The sequence below is a fragment of the Lepus europaeus genome, chromosome 8 (assembly GCF_033115175.1).
Source record: "Lepus europaeus isolate LE1 chromosome 8, mLepTim1.pri, whole genome shotgun sequence".
Taxonomy (NCBI): Eukaryota; Metazoa; Chordata; class Mammalia; order Lagomorpha; family Leporidae; genus Lepus; species Lepus europaeus.
In genome coordinates this window covers 415,665-436,526 of record NC_084834.1, presented here as the reverse complement: position 1 = coordinate 436,526, position 20,862 = coordinate 415,665, and the positions used below count along the sequence as shown (strand labels likewise).

The 20,862-nt window shown below is 42.8% G+C and overlaps 1 protein-coding gene across 4 annotated transcripts in view; it reads right to left on the bottom strand.

Moving 5' to 3' along the window:
* TMEM144 (transmembrane protein 144) overlaps positions 1-20,782 on the bottom strand; it is a 65,463-nt gene extending 44,681 nt beyond the window's left edge. For 3 of the 4 annotated variants that reach the window (XM_062199342.1, XM_062199343.1, XM_062199345.1), the window contains exons 1-6: positions 20,482-20,782; positions 17,123-17,280; positions 13,588-13,710; positions 11,285-11,384; positions 9,484-9,564; positions 849-930 (exon numbers count right to left, since the gene is read on the bottom strand). In XM_062199342.1, coding sequence (XP_062055326.1) covers positions 849-930; positions 9,484-9,564; positions 11,285-11,384; positions 13,588-13,710; positions 17,123-17,231 — 495 coding nt within the window. In that variant the 5' untranslated portion in view covers positions 17,232-17,280; positions 20,482-20,782. The remainder of the gene's footprint in view (positions 1-848; positions 931-9,483; positions 9,565-11,284; positions 11,385-13,587; positions 13,711-17,122; positions 17,281-20,481) is intronic. The other variant, XM_062199344.1, reaches the window with a different exon arrangement.
* Positions 20,783-20,862: the final 80 nt, after the last annotated feature.

Below are 20,862 nucleotides of genomic sequence, written 5' to 3'. Positions count from 1 at the left end.
TCTAAAGCAGTGTATTAACTTCTGTCCAAACGCCCACTTCTCATTCATTGTTCATGTCAATTTCAAGTTTCAGTCATCCTAGGTGAAAGTTTTGATAGAGGAAGAAGGAAAAGAGAAAGAAATGCTAACCTTGACGTAAGGAGTAGAGGCAGCACCTTGCCAGGAGGCAGTCCCTCAGTGGGATGGGGGCGGGGAGGGGGGGGAGCAGGGAACATGATTCAGAGAGCAGCCAGACAGCGCCGGGCCCAAGGCAGGTAGAAGGACACTGGTGGCAGGAAGTCTAGGGTCTGCATTCATGGCCTGGGGTTTGCCCTGGAATCACTTTTGTGCATCTCTGCTGACACCCATGTCCCTAGCTAGCTCATCTTAGCTATTCCCGACAAAGTTAGACTCCTCAAGGTCAAAACAGTGGCCTTTCTTCACCTCTGAGCCAATCAGGAAATGGCAGAAAAGAGAAACAGGAAGAAAACAAAACTCAACCCATACCCTCACCTGACTTCACTCACTCTTTCATTGGCTTCCTGGTCTGTTCCTTCCTCCAGCCTACCTGAACACCTCCTTCCTCCTTCCTTCTAAACTTACTTACACAATCCCCTTCTGCAGAAGTCCTTACATCATTCCAAAAACATGGAGCTGTATACATAAATATACTCAATAAAAATAAATAAACCTCAGGGCGTGCTGAACAGTTCCACTGTGGAAATACTGATGGCCACATAGGTGTAGGCTTAATACATATGCTAAGATATTTTACAAAGCCACAGTGACAAGAAAACTCTGTCTGTCCATCTGAGTTTCAAATCCTAATGTTATGCATCAAGTAAAGTTGCCTCTCGTACTATACTCACACGCTCTGTTATTAGTGGTGTGGTATCCACGGAACACGTGTTATTCGGTATTTCACTTTTGATGAACAAAAATATGAAAGCACTGTAAGGAAAATAAAATTTCAGTGATATTTACCCTAACGTTGGTTCATATCAAGCTGCCTAATGTTGAAGAGAAAACACAACTTAAAAACTCAAGTCCTAATGATCTGATGATTGTTTCCAAACTGTACCTTCAGTGGCTCTGCCATTTCTTCAGAACTGCAATTTTCCTTGATTTCTCTCATCTTGCTTCATTGCCACATATGTGTTCAAGACCAGAACTCTTCCCCTAGCCCTCATCAGACCTTTCTCTTGAGTTCCTTGTTTTAGTCAATGGCCCCATCATTTTTTTTATCCTTGATTAACTTTGGGATCACATAATAAAAGAAATACAAATAAAAGCTATACGACAGGCAGAGTGGACAGTGAGAGAGAGAGACAGAGAGAAAGGTCTTCCTTTGCCGTTGGTTCACCCTCCAATGGCCGCCATGGCTGGCGCACCACGCTGATCCAAAGCCAGGAGCCAGGTGCTTCTCCTGGTCTCCCATGGGGTGCAGGGCCCAAGCACTTGGGCCATCCTCCATTGCCCTCCTGGGCCACAGCAGAAAGCTGGCCTGGAAGAGGGGCAACCGGGACAGAATCCGGCGCCCCGACCGGGACCAGAACCCGGTGTGCCGGCGCCGCAGGTGGAGGATTAGCCTAGTGAGCCGCAGTGCCGGCTTCCTGTTATTCTTAATTGGACTAACTCTAAGGGCACTCTGACTTACAGCTGATGGGAGTGCAGAGCTGCGCACCTGTCCCAGAGATGTGGGGCTAGCTATCGACATTAAAGGTGAGTCCATTTCTGACCTTCTCACGCCAACTAGAGGCCCACCAACACAGGCTCACCATTTCTAAGTTAAGGTGACCTATATGGTCCAGCATGGGACATCAAGCAGCTGTAAAAAAAAAAAAAAAAAAATGGGGATGATCTACATTCACTGATATTGCAAGAACTCCAAGAGGGAGAGAAGAGACCCCATGACTTGAGCCATCACCTGCTACCTGCCAGGGTAATCATTAGCATGAAGCTTGAATTGGGAGTGGAACTGGGTCTGGAATATTCTGATAATGGATGTGGGTGTCCCAGGTGGCATCTAAACCTCTGTGCAAAGTGCTCAGCCCAATGAGGATATATCTTAAGAGATTAAAGCACACACCTAATCCTAGTAATGTGTTTCTTTTTAACAACTTTCTCACAATGTACATTCTATCCATGTCCAGTATCTTCGCAACTAATGCTCCATTTATTATTGACTTTTGAACCATGTAAAATGTGTTAAAATAGTAAATTTGGAAACTTGAACAAGTTTGGTATGCTTTGGACATTTTAAAAAATACCTTTAAATCCAATTTAAAGGTTTGAAGTTAAAATACGCTTTAAGGAGTGTATAGATTGAAAAAGAGTAAATGAATACATGCAGAGTACTACATACTATATCCAAGTTTTTGTTTAAAAACTATTAATTTCCTAGTTAGCTTCTTAGTTCAGTTTCTTCCTTCCTTTAACATGTGAAGGATTCTGCATTGCCTTCCACGTTGACTTCTATAGCTATCTGTCTTCTGCTCCACCCAATCTATCCCAGCATAACTGCCCACATAAACTTCTGCCCTGACCACTCTCTGCTCCAAGCTCTCTACTCTCCTAGGCCTGCCAGTTTTCACAAACTTGGTCTTGCTCGTTTCCTTCACACTACAGTCTGGGACCCATTACACATCACAGGCTCCTCTTCGCGTCCAAGGAAAAGCTGCAGTGCTGAATGCACAGAGAATCCCCCCAGACCAATCTCACCCAGTCTTCCTCTTCCGAATTCCCACAGCACTGAGAACAATTACCACACAATTCGGATCATTTGTCACAATTCTATGTCATCTCTTTTTCTCCAAAGATTTTCTAATTGACTAGAAGATAGGAACCACATTTCCTAGCTTCTCAGGGTCTTCAAAGTAGTTATTAACCACTCAGGTAAAATTGAATGCATAAAACCTCAGATTTGCACATGTGAGAATACATATAAATGAATTAAATACATGTGTGCATACTTGCACATGTTATTTTTGAGGTTAATGATAGGCAATACAACTGTACTCTTCCTCAAAATCCTGTGAGAACTGCCTACTTTGTATACACTTCTGAAGCAAACAATATGGACTGATATGTTAGAGGGATTTGAAGGCTATGGATAAAGCTGATTCTCCAAACATTCACTTTATCTTCCTACGCATCAACATTTTTACCTAGAAAATGGAGCTACTCCCTCATCAAAAAGCTGTCATGAAAGCGAAGTGACAATGCACATGGTAAAATTTGGCACATGGTAAAATTTCAAAACATGACAGTAAAGAGAGTTTTAAGTTCCAAATGGAAGGGAGAGGAGGACCTGAGCAGGGGAAAGAAATCAAGGGTGTTGAGCTTGGGTGTTAATGCTAGTCACGGGAGCAGGGAAGTCACAAATAACCCTAGGGGCCAGCACGGTGGCTCAGTGGGTTAAGCCACTGCCTGTGATGCCAGCGTCCCATCTAGTGCTGGTTTGAGTCTTGTCTGCTCCATGTCTGATCTAGCTCACTGTTAACACATTTGAGAAAGCAGTGGAAAATGTTCTAAGTATCTATGCCCCTACTATCCAAATGGGAATCCCAGATGGAGTTCCAGGTTCCTGGATTTGGTCTGGTCCAACCCCAGCCCTTCAGGCCATTTGGGGAGTGAACCAACACAATGAAGATCTCTCTCTCTCTCTCTCTCTCTCTCACTATCTCCCCCTCTCTCTAACTCTACCTTTCAAATAAATAAATACTTAAAAAAAAAAAAGGAATAAGAATCTTACTCCAATTACATCATGAAGAGGTGGGTGGCAGCAAGTTGGGAGGAGCTAATGAAATTTATTTTATGTGTATAGACATAAGAGCAACAAAATCACAAAGTTTTTAGGGCTACAGACTTAAAAGAGCTCAGTGCAGCACACCAGCAAAGTTCCATGATGAACGCTGCCAAAAACATGGGAAATTTTAAAAACCAGTGTTTTACACGAGGCGTGCGTCTCTAGATTTCTGAGCTTTCCAATTTCCCTAGGTTTGCAGTCTTATTCACCATACTATTAGTAAAGTGTGTGTGTGTGTTTTCACATGATGACTGAATTCAGTATTTACTGTGAATCTACTGAGTATCAAACACATGGAGGAAACTCTTAGTGATGGTGGGGGTGACAGCACACACAGAAGAAAGTGGATCTTGTCCTTCAGGAACTCATAGTTTGAGAATAAAAAATAATGTATGGATAATAAAGTAGACTGAGAATCTCAACAATAAAAGTAGTAAATCAAAATAACTGTAATAGTTCAACGATGATTCATTTTAACATGGAAGAAATCAAGGAAATATCGCATGGGATGGAAAATCCAAGTTGGAATTAAAGAGTGGCTAAGGAGGGCATCTGAAGCTGAAGAAAGTGTCTGGGAGATAGTAGGATAAATAACCCAGGGTCAATAGACGCACAACACGAGAAGAGGCGCTGGGCGTATCCACTGTGGAGGGCAACCCTGCAAGGAGACAAGCTGATTCTGAACCCAATGGGAAGCCATAAAGATTTTAAACAGAAGACTGACATAGAGGCCAGCATTGTGGTATATTACAGGTTAAGCCACCACCTGCAAAGCTGTATCCTACATGGGCGCCAGTTCAATCCACTTCTGATCCAGCTCCCTGCTATTGTGCCTACGAATGCAGTGGAAGATGGTCCAAGTCCTTGGGTCCCTGCACCCACATGAGAGAACCAGAAGCTTCTGGTTCCTGGTTTTGGCCTGCCTGGCCCAGCTCCCCAGGCACTGTGGCCAGTTGATGGAAGATTTCTCTCTCTCTCTCTCTCTCTCTGTTTCTCCCCACCCCTTTGTAACTCTGCTTTTTAAATTAATGAAATCTTAAAAAAAAAAAAAAAGAAGAAGAAGACTGACATGACCTGATTTATAACAAATAGGAGCAAGTCATTGTGCAAAATGAAAAGAACAGAACCAGGGAGATTGGATGTGAGGTTTTCACTGTTGTGTACAGGTGTCAGGGTAGGAAGGGAGAGGAAGAACTTGTGAAACAATCAGAAAGAATTCTATAGGATTAGATATAGGGTAAAGTATAAAGAGCAAAAATGTAAAAATGACTGAAGCTTTTTTATTTGCGTGACTATGAGTAATTCCTTTAATCACTTTGCAGGGAAGGGTAGGATAAGAATAGTCATTCTGGGACAGGCGTTTTGGCTTAGTGGTTAAGATACCACTGGGGATGTCCACATCCCATACTGGAGTGTCTGGGTTCGAATCCTGCTCTTTCCCAGTTCACCTTCCTGCTAATGCAGACCTGGAAGGCAGCATGTGATCGCTCAAGCAGTTGAGTCCCTGCTACCCCAGTGGGAGGCCCAGATTGAAACCCTCCACACCTGAGGCACTGACCCAGCCCTTGCTCTTGGAAGCATCTGGATAGTGGACTAGCAGATGAGAACTCTCGTCTGATTCTTTCTCCCTCTGCCTTCAAAAATAAATAAATGAATTCATTTTAAAAAGACTGAGTTTTGAAAAAAGAAAAGGAAATGTCATTCTGGTTGGGAAATGCAGATGGTGAAGAGAAAGGAACCAATGACCCAGTGTTTGTGGAGTGCTATGCAACACAGTCCCCTTCCACACGTTATCTTCCCAACACTGGAGGGCAGGACCTTAGGGCACCTGTACGGGATGTGTGGCCTGGTGCACGGTTAGATTCAGGGACTATGGTCCTGAGAACAGGTTAGTGCTGGAGGGAAACATTCGGGTTTCTTTACAATATGAAAGAAGAGCTGAAGCGTGGGAGAAAAATATCCCTCCAGGCATATCAAGTTCAGTGAGAAGAGAATGGAAACAGATTTTTCAAAATAATCTGAAGCACATTACTATTTTTTAATTGAAAAAAAAAATTCTGCCTCGTAAGAGAATTCTGACGTTTGATTTTCATTAAAGCAATGTTTCAAACAGTGTCCTGAATATTGGCGTCAGCTCTACTCCCACCCAGAGCCTGGAGGACAAAAACTTCTCTACTGGCAGCTGGGATCTGCCACGGGGAAGTGCTCGGAGCCAAGGAAAAGACAGGAGAAGCTGCCGTGGCTCAGGGCAGAGGAACCTGCTCCAGACGCAGCAGCCAGGGTGTGGGTGCTTGCACAATGGGTGATGCCGCCTGCCTTCTTTTGCTTCCCTAGGTCTTACAACATTTTTGGAACTAATTCCCTGTGTTCAATTTTCCCCTATGTGAAATACCTAGAATGGTTTATCTTATACACACCAACTAGCACTTGTCTTATATGCCAAACAGGGAAAATATAGGGCTAGATACGATCTAACCAACTCTTTAATGAAGTGTACAGAGGATGGAAGCAACAATTTCAATTATAAAAATAAAATCAACATTCTAAACCAAGACAACCATAATCCAAGTTTCTTTATGCTGACCATGAAGCTCCAAGTTTATTCAATGAACATCTTTTAGAAAAAAACTGATTTAAGTTAAACTCATGAACTAACAGATTGCAGGTCTCTCCCCATAAGAGAGGCATGGAAGGGAGCCTGGGCATGTGACAGGAAGGGAGAATTATATTCCCATGATACCAAGCTTCAAGCTGGACTCCAAGATTCCTCAAGAAGACTGAATAGTGTAGCATAAATTTGGAGAGCGCATGCCCAAAGGGGAAATATTAATTGAACATGAACACTTACTCATGAAGATAATTATAAATGGAAACTATACTCACAACATTACTGATATGCCTAGCACTATTCTATGCACTTATATTTTATTTAATTTAATCCTTAAAATAGCTGATAAACTTGTTGCTATCCTTTCTTTAGAGAAGAAGAAACCAAGGCTTGAGGAAATGAAGGGATCTGCTCAAGGTCAAATAGGCAGAAGAAGTAGAAAACAAAAGATGAATTTGTAATGTAAAGAGTACACTCTTTTAGAAAATGAAAAACAATGCCTAGTTGACTAGGTAAACAGGCCTCAAATTACCAGATAATATGCCAAAATTAAGGCATACCATATCTCAACTTCTGGGTGCAAAGAAAGTGCTTCACAGAGAGCAAGCTAATCAAAGATAGAATCCTGTATGGCAGTGCCTCTAATCAAAAGTGTCCTGAATCGACTACTTCAGAATAATCTCCGTAGTCTGTTTCTTAGGCTATATAGGCCTGGGACCACTCCCTAAGGCAACATTTCAATGACGAAGAGACTGCTCCTGCTCCAGAATGAGGCCAGGGAAAAGCTATCATTGCTGGAGGAAGGAAAACACACTGTTCTTTCTTTGAAGAATAAAAGGTACTAAAATCTTTGCAGGCAGTGCCATTCATTATGTGTGGTACTGACAGGGAATACAAACGGAGTTCAGAGAGAAAAAGGGACTAAATTTAAGGTGACCTAATTCCCTTTAGGTTTTATTGACGACATTGCCACATAGAGATTCACTCATTTTCATCCCATTTATAGAGTGCATGCAACTAGACACACGCACATCCAAAAAAACAGATACCTCAGAAAAGTAGGAGTTTTCACAGGGGAGAGACTGTTTATCTAGTTGGGCCAACAACAAGTGGGGAGACACAAAGTGGAAACCAGTTAACAGAGTGAGTACTGGTGTCCCCACTGTTATCCATGATTAACCATGGTCTGAAAAAATTAAATGGAAAATTCCAGAAATAAGCAAATTTTAAGTTTTAAATTGCACAATGTTCCGAGTAGTATGATGAAATGTGATGCCATGCTGTGCTATGTGCTGCCTGGACACAAATTATCCATTTGTATAATGTGTGCACATGTATGTATACACCTTACACCCAAAGGCACCCAGCAGCTGCTGCAGTATCACAGTGCTTGTGTTTGAGTCTTATTTTTTCTTAAAAACAGTCACAAAGAAGGCTGGTGCTGTGGTGAAGTGGGTTAGGCTGCCACCTGCAGGGTACCAGTTCAAGTTCCCACTGCTCCACTTCTGATCCAGCTTCCCGCTGATGGCCTGGGAAAAGCAGTAGAAGATAGCCTAAGTGTTTGGGACCCTGCACCCACGTGGGAGACCCATAAGAAGCTCCTGGCTCCTGGGCCCAGCCACTGTGGCCATGTAGGGGAGTGAACCAGCAGTAGGAAGATCTCTCTCTCCCTTTCTCTTTCTCTCTCTCTTTCTCTCCTACTCTCTCTGTAGCTCTGCTAAATAAGTAAACTTTTTTTTTTTTAAAGTCACAGAGCATAAGAGTAGTGAAGCTATCAGTTCAGACATGCCAAAGAGAAACTGCAAAGTATCTCTTTTAATTGGAAACATAAAACTTCTTGACTTAAAGAAAATAACTGCAGGCTGAGATAACTACGATCTGCACCGCAATTCTTTTATTCGTGAAATTGTGAAGCAGGAAACAGAAACAAACTAGTTTTGTTGCTGTTCCTCCCACCGTAAAAGCTAAAACTGAATTGTGTGACAAGTGCTTAGCTAAGATGGAAATGACATTAAGTGACAGGGTATAGCACTGTGCAGATTCTGGGATCCCCTGGGGTTTTGGAAGGCATTCCTCATGGATAAGGGGGCGGGGCACTGTAACAAACAGAAAAGATAAACAATAACTAACGCAGGGCCATCAGGCAACCAGTACAATACTTGTATAACACGTTTTAGTTGTCAAAAATGCACCCTCTGGTTCTAATTTATGAACTATGGGGTATGGTTTCCTACATAGTATAGGTAACAAAACCTTTAGTAGACAGGCATACAGGTTAAAATTGATTAGGTTTGTGAGCTGGAAGACCATGCCTTCACCATGCCCCTGTGTGACCACATGGCCCTACCTGGCCACACCTGGGTGCCCACCAGCCAATCAGATTAATTAACCACTCCCCTTTGGAAGTGGGTTAAAAGCCTGGGACATGGTGTGTCTGGCCCCTTCTCTCTTCCCTGGCCTCTAGCCAGGAGGCGGGCTTGCTGTAGCCCTGCGCCTCCAGAGCGCATGGCCTTCGGCCACCCACCCTAGGCTTCCTGACCTAGATGCTCCTCCCAGTGGCTGGTTCCTGGTGCTTGGTATGAACCCCTATTCACCTCTCTCTCTTAAATAAAGCTCTCATTCTCCTATGCATCTTTCTCACTAAATAAAAGCTTAAAATGTACCATGCTGCCTCGTTTACTTGTGCTGATATTTAGAATTCTTCTCTAAATATTAGGCAAAAACCCTCTTGGGCTTAATAATATTGGGGATTTATTCGTAAGAATATGGTGAAATTGTATGGCACCCCAAATTCTTGTAGCACATGTGGCACCCCGGATAGCATTTCTAGGGAACTTCAAAGTACCACATTTCAGTGTAAATTTTATGGGGTCTTCTCTGATTTCAAACCAAGCTTCAAAGCAGTTAAAAGATTTTTCCAATTTCTCACAGCTTTTGAGACCCAAAGGTGGGGCTCCTGACTGCAGATATGGGATCATTTGTGAATGAAGAATCTGAGGATAAATCAGGCAGAGTAGGCCCACCTGATCTTTAGCAAGTGCTCTACATGTTTGGAGGAAGAGCTAAACCATTAGGAAGAGCTGCATACCTTACTACTGATAGTCCAGCTCCAGTGTAATTCAGCAGTGGTTTTGGTACTTCTTCTGCATCCATTCCAAACCAGCCGAACCTGAAATTCCAAAGTCACATCAAATTGGATATTGTTGCCATGCACGAAGTATGGGCCAAATTCCTGGTTTCAAATTCTAGTTCTCTTAGTGTGAGCTTGGTTTTTACCTTCTCTGTGCCTCAATTTCCTATGGCTAAAATGGAGTTAATGCTTGGATCTACCTTATAGGTTATGAAGATTAAGCAAGTTAATATATGCAAAAGTACTTGTGAATCTCCCTTTCTTATTAAGACTAATGAAGAAGGAGGAAGAGGTAGTTCAAATGGTTAGCTGACTGCTAATGAACTGGCTGCATTTCATACAGTATTGAAATAGTTCTAAATAATGTCTTGCTTGACAATTTCTATTCTGAGAAGTCACTTTAAACTCTTATTTTTCTTTCCTGGTTATTGCCACGGTAACCACCAAGAATCACATTGTACCATCCAAGGCAAGAGAAAAGGGAGCAAGAACCAAAAGAAAACAAGCATTTATACAAAGCAGGTTGGGGCATGAGTCAAGGGCAGGAAAGACTGTATTAGAGGGTAATGAGTCCACCTATTTTGTTATACAGAAGTGGTGATAATATGCTGAGTGGAAGGAGAGCTGCAAAGTAAGGTGAGAATGACATACTCCATTCTGCTTTACCCAAACTCGACTTCAGTGTCACCTTGGATGCTGACTGGGTCCAACAGAACTTCCCGTGATAACAGAGCTAGTCTGCATCTACACGGAACAACAGTGCAGCCCCCCACCACATGTGGCTACAAGCACCTGAGACATGGCTAATGCTACGGGAAACAGAATTTTATGTCACCAAATTTTCACTAAAAAATTTAGGTTTAAATATGTTGGTCATATGAGGCTTCCACCTACCCTACTATTCAGCACAGCTGGAGAGCTGGGGTTGGCAAAGTTTTCTTAAAAGGCCAGAGAGAAATATATTAGGTTTTGGGGGCAGATAATCTCTTGCAACTGCTCAATCCTGCCATTATAGTGTTAAAGTAGTCAGCAACAACATAGTCACGCATCACCAATGACGGAGTACATCCTGAGAAATGTATACTTAAGTCATGTGGTCATTGTGGGAACACTATTGAGTATACTTATGGAATCTAAGACAGCAAGACATCACTAAGTGATATAATCTTATGTGACTATTGTCACACATGGGGTCCATGGTTGACCAGAGTGGAATTAAGCAGTGTATGAACATAGCAGTATATGAAACACGGATAGGCATGTTTCAGGAAAACTTTGTAAACATGGCTGTGATCTTTAGCTAGAGAAAATATGTGCCTAGAACTGGTAGGCCAGGCTTGGATCCTGGCTTACTAGTTTTGCAGCCTGCAGCAGATGACTCAATCCCTATGTGTATCAGCTCTTCTAAGAGGTCATGTTTACCTCACGCATTTGTGAAAATGAAGTGAGAGTGTACATTAGACATGCCCATCAACTCTCACACAATGGAAAGTGGAAATAAACATCAGTGCTTTCTTTTTCTCCCCACTTCTGTTTCCTAGCTATAGATTTTGAGCAAATATCTGGACTACTTATGAGGAATTTAGACCGAGTGATGATTACAGGTGGCATATTTGATGTGTGTACTTCACCAGCTGTCATCCCTAGGAGATTAAGAATAAGATGTTATTACTCTCTGGAAGCCCAGTCCTTAGCTGTCGCCTTACATAGAGAGTAAGGGTGTAGTGAATCTGAGTTTAAACAGTTTGACTGCTGTTACCTTGAGCTTGCCCAGCCAGTCAAGGCGTTAAATGATCCCCAGATTAAGATTCCAAGGCCTAAACCAATGGTTTTGATAATTGGGACAACAGCAATGTTCCCTGTAGGTGTAATACACAGAAGAAATGTGTTATTTCCAATACAGCAAATACATTTATAAGTTGAACTAGTGTTTATTCCAACTTCAATCGTAGGTCATAGGACGTGGACAAATTTAGTAAATCACAGTACCTCATTTTTAAAATAATCATTCTTTGGGCATTAGACTTGTGATTATTAAAGGAACTAGGCTTAGGGAATAATCCTACAGAGAAAGATGTCAAATTCACTTCTTGCCTAACTCTACAGCTGTTCTTCACCTTTGACAAAGGTCTCTAGTCTGTGACTCCTTGCAGAAGCTGTCAATGATCAGAGTAGTAGTGACTATCCCAGAACTCTAGACTCTAAACAGAGCCAGCCGTAGGCAGAAGTCTTTGACCCCAACCTGGCCCTAGAATTTGCCCTTCTATGCTCACGAACTTGTCTTCCAGATTCTTGCATTAACAGCTTTAAGCTACTGCAGATAATGCCGGACTAAACTCATGTTCATCACATTCTTTTTAACAGTTCTTGTCTGCTGAGCAGTCTGGCCTCCCACCCACAAGCTCCTCTGAAAGGATTTTCTCTTTGGGAGCAGCTGTTTTGCCCAGTGGTTATGATGCCCACATGCTACACTGGAGTGCCTGGGTTTGATACCTGGCTCTGTCGCCTAACTCCAACAAGCTTCCTGTAACGCACACCCTGGGAAGCAGCAGGTGATGGTTCAAGTGACTGGTTCCCCACCACCCACATGGAAAACCTGGATGGAATTCCTAGCTCCTCACTTCAACCTGGCCCTGTCTGGGCTACTGAGTGTATTCAGTGAGTGAAGAAGTGGATGGGAACTCTCATCTGTCTCCTTCTCTGGCTCGCTCTCTGCCTACCAAACGGCCTTTTTTTCAAAGGTTCCTTCTTTTTGGCTTTTAAGATGTGTTCATCTGATTTTCCGCCTGTTTCCCCTTTCAGCTCTTTCTCTGGCTGATTTTTACCACTTCCCATAACTCCTTCTGATTTAAATGCCCACTTAAGACTTTCCCTTGAACATGCTCCTCCCCTTGCTATAGTCTCTGCTGAATACTTGACCCAATATCATGATTTCAGCTGTGAACTAGAGGCATGCGCTCCCTGCACTTAGCCATAGTCTGGACAGAATTTGTGTCCAGAATTTGTGTCTTCTACTGTGGCCACTTCAAGACCTGTAGATTCATAAGTTCTCAAACTGAATTAAGCATTTCCCCTGGCTATCATATTCTTTCCCTGTGTCTTCACAACCATCAATATCTCCACCTTCCTAATCACCTACAGGAAAATCCCTAACTCAGCACTGTCTCCTGTTTCTCCTCCATGCTCCAATCCTGCCAGCTGCCTTCCTACAGCATCCACACTTGCGATTCTTTCATAGTAGACTCCCCACACCCTGCCTCCCAGGGGCACCTGGGATGGATGGATGGATGCTTGCTGTGTTCCTCTCTCCCATCAGATAAGGGAAACAATCACACTGAGCTGTGAGGTAAGTTAACGTAAAATCTAGTAGAAATTTAACTCTTTTGGCCTCCAACTCATCAACTTCATTAAATCATCTAATCTCTTACAGATCAACTTAAGAGAGTAAGCAATAAACATTTACTATTTATTTGCTTTTAACAAAATTTTCTCTAGAGGTCTTTGATACTTGGAATTCTCTTTGTCAAAGAGAAAAAATCGATGGCATGTGTTTGTATCAGTTGAAAGGCAACAGTGCTGCCTGGCTGAGAGAGGGCACAGATTCCAGTATATATTTTAGATACTGATAAGGCAACAAACAGAAAATTTTTACTTGCTTTGTTTTTCTCTGAATCAATACTTTTGAAATAATAATGTGTCTATGTTTCCCCACTATTAGGGATAAGTCCTAAAAATGGTATTGAGACTTTTATTTAATAAATGTTGTATAACAAACATGTGTGAGAAAGGCCAGTACACATAAATACTAGTTACACTTAAAAAGATTGAAACATTTTTTATGATAATTTTCCACAAGGAACTTGGAAAGAAATTATAAGAGAAACAAACCAGGAAATGAACCAAAAACATTTAGTAAGCATCTGAAAGGAAGAAATTAAGTAGCTAATTTCTAGTATCCATGACTAAATATTATTCAGAATTACAATTTGTTCTATATTCCTACTGTGAGTTATTTTGATCGCTGTATTAATTTATTACAGAGTAAGTTGTATCACACATTACCTGTTGCCCAAATGCAGCCCCCAAGCATTGCAAAAGGCCAAAACTTAGGGCAATGCAGTATCAGATTGACCACCAAGGCAACCAACCATATGGCAGCACAAAGGATCCACTGGAGAAACATACCTGGAAATAAAAGAAGGTGGTGCTATTGGATCAAGTTGATTTGAGTAAATTTGAACTTTGGACTATCAATGAGATATCATAGGCATGACCACAACTTATTGAATGTCTGTATGCCAGGCACTTCCACATTTCATTCTTACAACTCCTCTGCATAATAATTAATCCTAACTCAGAGACAAAGAAAATCAATCTGAGATTAGGCAATTTGACCAAACAGCTAGAAGTTTGCAGGACGGGAATTTACGCCCAGGTTGTTTGATTCTGAAGTCTATCTATACACACTGTGTTTCTGCATAATGTTCTCTTTTTTAGAAAAGATTGTATTTATTTAAGACGTAGAGTTAAAGACAGTGAGAGGGAGACAAAGAGAGAAAAGCCTCCGGCTGGTTCACTCCCCAGTGGCCACAACGAATGCAGCTGCGCCGATCAAAAGCTAGGAGCTTTTTCTGTGTCTCCCATTCGGGTGCTGAGGCCCAAGCACTTGGGCCATCTTCTACCTCTTCCCCAGGCCACAGCAGAGAGCTGGATTAGAAGTGGAGCAGCCAAAACTTGAACTAGTGCCCATATAGAATGCCAGCGCTGCAGGCTGCGGTTTTAACCCACTACACCACAGCACCGGCCCCATGTTTAACATTATTTTCCCTTTACTTATTAGACAAATCAAGAATTTTCTACTGAGAACACTGGCAAGAACAAGTTTATATTTTTACTTCGAAATCACACTCAGGGGTAGGTGTTTGGTGTTTTTTTGTTTTTTTTTTTGTTTTTTTTTTTTTTTTTTTTTTTTAAACAGGCAGAGTGGATAGTGAGAGAGAGAAAGAGAGAAAGGTCTTCCTTTTTGCCGTTGGTTCATCCTCCAATGGCCGCTGTGGCTGGCGCATCGTGCTGATCCGAAGCCAGGAGCCAGGTGCTTCTCCTGGTCTCCCATGCGGGTGCAGGGCCCAAAGACTTGGGCCATCCTCCACTGCCTTCCCGGGCCATAGCATAGAGCTGGACTGGAAGAGGGGCAACCGGGATAGAATCCGGCGCCCCACCCGGGACTAGAACCCGGTGTGCCGGCGCCGCAAGGCGGAGGATTAGCCTGTTGAGCCATGGCCGGTGTTTGATGCTTTTAAGTCGCCACTAGGGGTGCCTGCATCCTGTATCAGACTGCTTAGTGTGAGTCCCAGCTATCTGTTTCAGATTCCAGCTTCCTGCTAACACACTGAGAAGCAGCAGGTGATGGCTCAAGTACTCACATAGCTGTCACCCATGTGGGAGACTGGGATTGGGTTCCGGGCTCTTGACTTCAGCCTGGCCCAACTCTGGCTGTGACTGGCACTAGAGACAGAACCAGCAGATAGTGATCTCTGTCTCCATCTCTGCCTTTCAAATAAAATGAAAATAAAAATAAAAACAATAAATCAGAGTGCCGTCCATCATATAAATGGCATTGATAACAGAACAGCACAGTTAAAACAGTGATTAAAACATCCAGGGATCATTAAGAAAAACCCTCTCTAGGGTAGAAATCATGTCGTTGACAGCCACACAGAGGCTCCCATAAAGGTTAATGCCCAAGATGAGCCAGACAACACAGACACGAGAATTAGTTTCTCTGGATCAGGGTTACTCTGCTTTCTATGCCCTGAGTTGCCATTTGCCAGTTACATGAACATCAGCTGGTGCTAAGACTTATATATGTACATCTCTCCAGCTTCTGTGTCATCGCAGATTTGGGGAATAATACAGAAATCTTAGAGATTTAAAGAAACACTGAGGCAAGTACAGCTGAGCATACTACTTTTGACTGTAACTTTGCCAGATTTTTGTCTAGGTCTATTTATTGCTATACAGAGGAGAGACAGAAAATTGGCTGTTAACCTCTAAGACAAAAGGGCAGTATCTCAGAGATGAACAGGAAGTTCATCTTATAAATTCTTCAATTTAGAAATGAGAAACTGAAAACAAAAGAGCTGGTTAAGACTTGCACAGGATTACACAGCTAATTATGAAAGACCTAAAAGCCAGGAATTCCATCTTGTTTTTTGTTAGTAGTTTTCATTCTTTCACAATTTCAAAGAAAAACAGAAATTCTTGTCTCAGGAGGAAACAGATTTGTAATCTTACTTTAAGTAGCATGGAGACAAGACATTGGGGGCAAGAACACATGTTATGTGGGACTTCACTGTAATATCTCCAGGTCCTTCTCCTGGCTTCAGTATGGAAGGCAGGTAGATAAACATGTTATTGCTTCTCTTTCTGTAAAATTCACACCACAATGTTGTGTTAACGTGATGTGCATTCCTGAAAATCATTGCATTGTACAACCTCAAGCAATAAAAACCATAGAGTATATAGGCAATATGTTGGGGAACAATACTCAAAAACTTTATCAGCAATGTATCAAGAAAAATGGTAATCTTATAAAAAGTATAGTTTAGTTGTAACTGGTCAATGGGTTAATGGGTTAAATGCATGAATTCTACAATGAATATACACTTTAAACTGAAAAAGACTGGAAGTTCGCTTGTGGAAACAGGAATCAGATTTGCAGCTGGTGAACTATTGTAAAGTTAGTGGATGGAGAGCTATGGCTCCAGATGGAGGTAGGTGTGTGTATGTACACATCTGCTTTTTGTGTATAATCACCATCTTCATTCATGTGGGCAGAATTTTCTGTGTTCTTCCAGTTGTTTTTTAGAGACAAAGCTGCACACAAACAAGCACAAAATTCACGCTATGGCCAGATTGTCCTCTAATTTATCAACTGTCTTTGAAATCTGTGTTTTCCAAACTGGTATTATTATAACTGTCTATAATTTCCTTCTCTTATGAACATAAACGATATAGCTACAAAGCTTCCTTGACAGCACTCATCCTAGCTTTACCATGAAACACAAGTTAGTGGTAAGCCTATACTGACCAACTCAGACAAACTGGCAGGAGCATTAGCAAATGACTTCTCTTAAGCTCTATTCATTAGGCAACAGGTGCAACAGAATTTATCCATTTTTTGTTATGTAGTTGAGAGGCAGAGGGAGATGGAGATACACACGCACACACACGCACACACAGACAGTGAGACCATTGTCTGGTTCACTCCTCACATATCCCTAACAGTTAGCGCTGGGCCAAGGTTAGGAGCCAATCCAGATCTGTCTCCCACATGAGTGACACAAGCCCAACTACCAACCACTTGAGCCATCACCAAGGCCTCCCAGGGTGCACATTAACAGGCAGTTGGAACTGGGAGCAGAGCTGGAACTTAAACCCAGGCATTCTGACAGAACAACTTGCATCTTAATCACTCGGCCAAATGCCCATGCCACCAAAATTCATTTTTGTAGATATCATTTTTAAAATACCAAGGAATAAGAACTTCACATTTAAAAAATAATGAAAGGTTGACAATAATGGAAATGTTAATTACCATCACCAGTGTCACATTTTTTCAGTGGCACAAAGTTTGAGCCAAACAAAAGGATAGCTATGGAGGAGCAGATGTATCCGATGGCCGGGTCTGTTCCATTGTTGTTCATGGTTCCAGGAGCACCTGAGTGTGAGACTTGATGTATTTTCCAACAGTTTCTGAAATAAAAGAAATACAAATGAAACAATCAGAAGTCCTGAATCTGTGAACAAGTTATGATTAAGACATGATATCTATTCAGTTTTTCAAAAGTATGCTATGAGTCCTTTTCACAGATAGCTAAGACATTATACAATTATATAGTATGTTTATACTATATGTTCATTGCTTTCATTTATAATACCAACAGATCATTTCATTTTTATTACTAATATAAAATTAAAAAAAAAAGCTTCCAGATCTTGAAATTTCTTCCAAATTTGGGTCCAATTTTTATTACATTATGAAAAAATTCTCCTATGTAGGTAGACTGGTATAATGACTCTGTTTACTTCAATTGGCTGTTGCGACAATCAAATGAGAAAACATCTTAAATGCTTTGAGAACTATTAAGTGTCTTATTAGCAAAAGCTTTTGTTATAGTGCAGACTTGAGCTTAAGTGTAAGGTCACCACAAAACATACTAAACACTGGAGTTAGAGAAAAGGGTTTATTGTCGGGTGGGGGAGGGTGAGAGGGTAAGAAAGAGAGAGAGAGAGAGAGAGAGAGAGAGCGCGCGCGCAAGTCATGTGTTCAAGAACAGGTCCTGCTAAACTGTTGTAGTGGGGGAGGGGCAGGGAATCCCATTAGGGTGGGGGTGAAGCTGACACCTGTGGTTGGGCCATGGCAGCACCTGGCTTCCAGCAGGTGGGAGGGGACTAGAGCCCCCCAGAGCCTAGGATAGTGTCCAGGGTGTAGATCGTGCCGTAGATAAGACTGTGCCATTTTCCTAGCATTAAGGGCCTACACTGCTGCTGCACACTCAGGATCCCCACAGAGAAAGGCACTTTTCTTTCTCAGCAGTACGCGCATAGGAGGTACAAAGTTATAAACCTGTGTATTGTTACCACTTGCAGCAACTGCACTGCTGGAAGAAACACTTGGAGAACCCTGTAGAAGATCTGCAGGTGCGGAAGGCGCAATTCAATGATCAGCAGAGCGGCATGGGGCGGCTGCTTGGCCACCTGTGCTGTGTGATCCTGGTAGCAACCTGTCACGTAGGCATAACTGCACTTGCATTAAAATTAATTAAGGAAAAGGAAAAACCACCTTAGCTCCTCAGCCACATTAACCACGTTTCAGGTGCTCACTCAGCACTGTGGCCAGTGGCTCCCATACAGCACAGTGCAGGTGACAACACTTTTGCAAAAAGCACTATTGGGCAACACTGCTATGCTAAATAAAAAGTTTTGGTTCCTCCATGAAGAAAAACCCAAAACCACTAACAACCAAGAACCAGATACAGGACAGTAGACACAGTTCACCTTTTTAGCTGTACAAGCTACAAGAGAAGAGAGACAACACAACCAGAATTGTATCAAAGGAGGTAAATAGAGTCTTTCTCACTGTACCATCTTGGATCGATGTTTTGTTCATTGACTCTTTGGAATAAACTCTCTGCAATGGGAAACAAATAAATCTCTTTTTCCCCCTCTAAATTTAATGTTACAGTGATAATTTCTTGTGGATATATAATGAATAAAATACACCTGATGTCACCACTTCCTCATTTTATTTTATAATGATAAATATTTAGAGGCCCATGTATTGCTCCTCATGTCTTCTTGCAGATAAAACAAAAAATACAACTACTTACAAAATGTTATTTGTCGTAATCATGGACACTCTCACTGAAAACAGGGGTCAGCTCAAAATTTTTCAGTAAGTTTTACTAAGGAAAATACTTATTTGAAATTGTATGCACTCTGTTAAACAAAAACACATCGCTGCGTGGGGATGCTGTGGGGGAAGAGACAGGTATGGGCAGACACTATAAAACAGCAGCAGTTTTAGTGCTCAGGGATCAAGCAGGTGGATTATAGCCAAGGTCAGATTGCAGAGCTGCCACAGGACAGAGGTGCAGGAGGTATCTGGGGGAGCAATCACAGGACTGAAGAGGCATGAGCCAGTGTTAGCTAAGAAATCAATTTCTTTCCATGTCAATGAAAAGAGGCAAAGCGGAACAAAGCCTCTGTGAGTCCACGGAGAATGCCCGCCCCCCCGAAGGTGGCGGACCATTTGACAGAGCACACTCTGCTACAGGATACTGGCCTCTGAGATTTCAGCCTGGATTCAAAGGACAAACGGAAGCGCTGATCAGACCAGAGGAACTGCACTTTGGCAGCTGCGGGAACACCTCGCAGCATTTATTAGGTAGATGAAGTTGAATGCACACGGCTCCGGGGCACTGCAGAGAGCTTGCGATTGACCTCAGTGTGGAGTCGTGAAAACGGAGAATCCCGGTTGCCCCTCTTCCAGGCCAGCTCTCTGCTGTGGCTAGGGAGTGCAGTGGAGGATGGCCTAAGTCCTTGGGTCCTGCACCCCATGGGAGACCAGGAGAAGCACCTGGCTCCTGCCATCGGAACAGCACGGTGCGCCGGCCGCAGCGCGCTACCGCGGCGGCCATTGGAGGGTGAACCAACGGCAAAAGGAAGACCTTTCTCTCTGTCTCTCTCTCTCACTGTCCACTCTGCCTGTCCAAAAAAAAAAAAAAAAGGAAAAAAAAAAGAAAACGGAGAATCCTCAAACCAACGCGATTTTTGTGAAAAACGAGAGCAGTGTCACTTCCAGCTCATCCCCCTCAATCCTTCAGCACAGACCTGTCAATGAGTCTCAGACTGCTTTTCAGCGGAACACAGCGTTGTTTTAATGTGTAAGTCCAAGTGTCCACCGACCTTCAGCACACGCATTCTTTTTTCAATTTTCTTTCTTTTTTTTTTTTAACTTTTATTTAATGAATATAAGTTTCCAAAGTACAGCTTATGGATTACAATGGCTTCCCCCCCATAACTTCCCTCCCACCCTCAACCCTCCCCTTCCCGCTCCCTCTCCCCTTCCATTCACATCAAGATTCATTTTCAATTCTCTTTATATACAGAAGATCAGTTTAGCATATATTAAGTAAAGATTTCAACAGTTTGCACCCACATAGCAACACAAAGTGTAAAATACTGTTGGAGTACTAGTTATAGCATTAAATAACAGTGTACAGACATTATAGACAGAGCTCCTACATGATATTTTTTAAAAATTGATTTTCTATGCCATTTCCAATTTAACACCAGGTGTTTTTTTTTTTTTCATTTTCAATTATCTTTATAGACAGAAGATGGATTCATTTTTACCTTCCTACTGCTGTCCGTCCATCAGTAAATACTCACCCAGTAACTTCAGCTTCCGCGCAGACCCACGCTGATCCACACAGCTTGCGCTCCTCGACTAAGATTTCCTGTTCAGTTTCACATCGATTTCCTCAAGCCTCCCTGCTAGCTCCGCCGGCTGACACGCACAGCGCGCAGCCGTCCGTCTCCTGGGCCCAGGCTCTCCCCGCGAGCTCGCGGGGCAGGTCCCGGGCCGCTGCCCCGCTCGGGTACCCCCGGCGCGGGGAGCGGCGCTGAGCCTCGCCGCCCGGACTTCTGCCGCCCACCTGCAGCAGGCGAGGGCGCGCTCCAGCACCCGGGACCCGCGTCGGTCTCCGCCCGCCGGCTCCCGCTTCCTGCCGCACAGCCGCCTTCGTCCAGGGCGGAGTGGAGGGCAGGGCT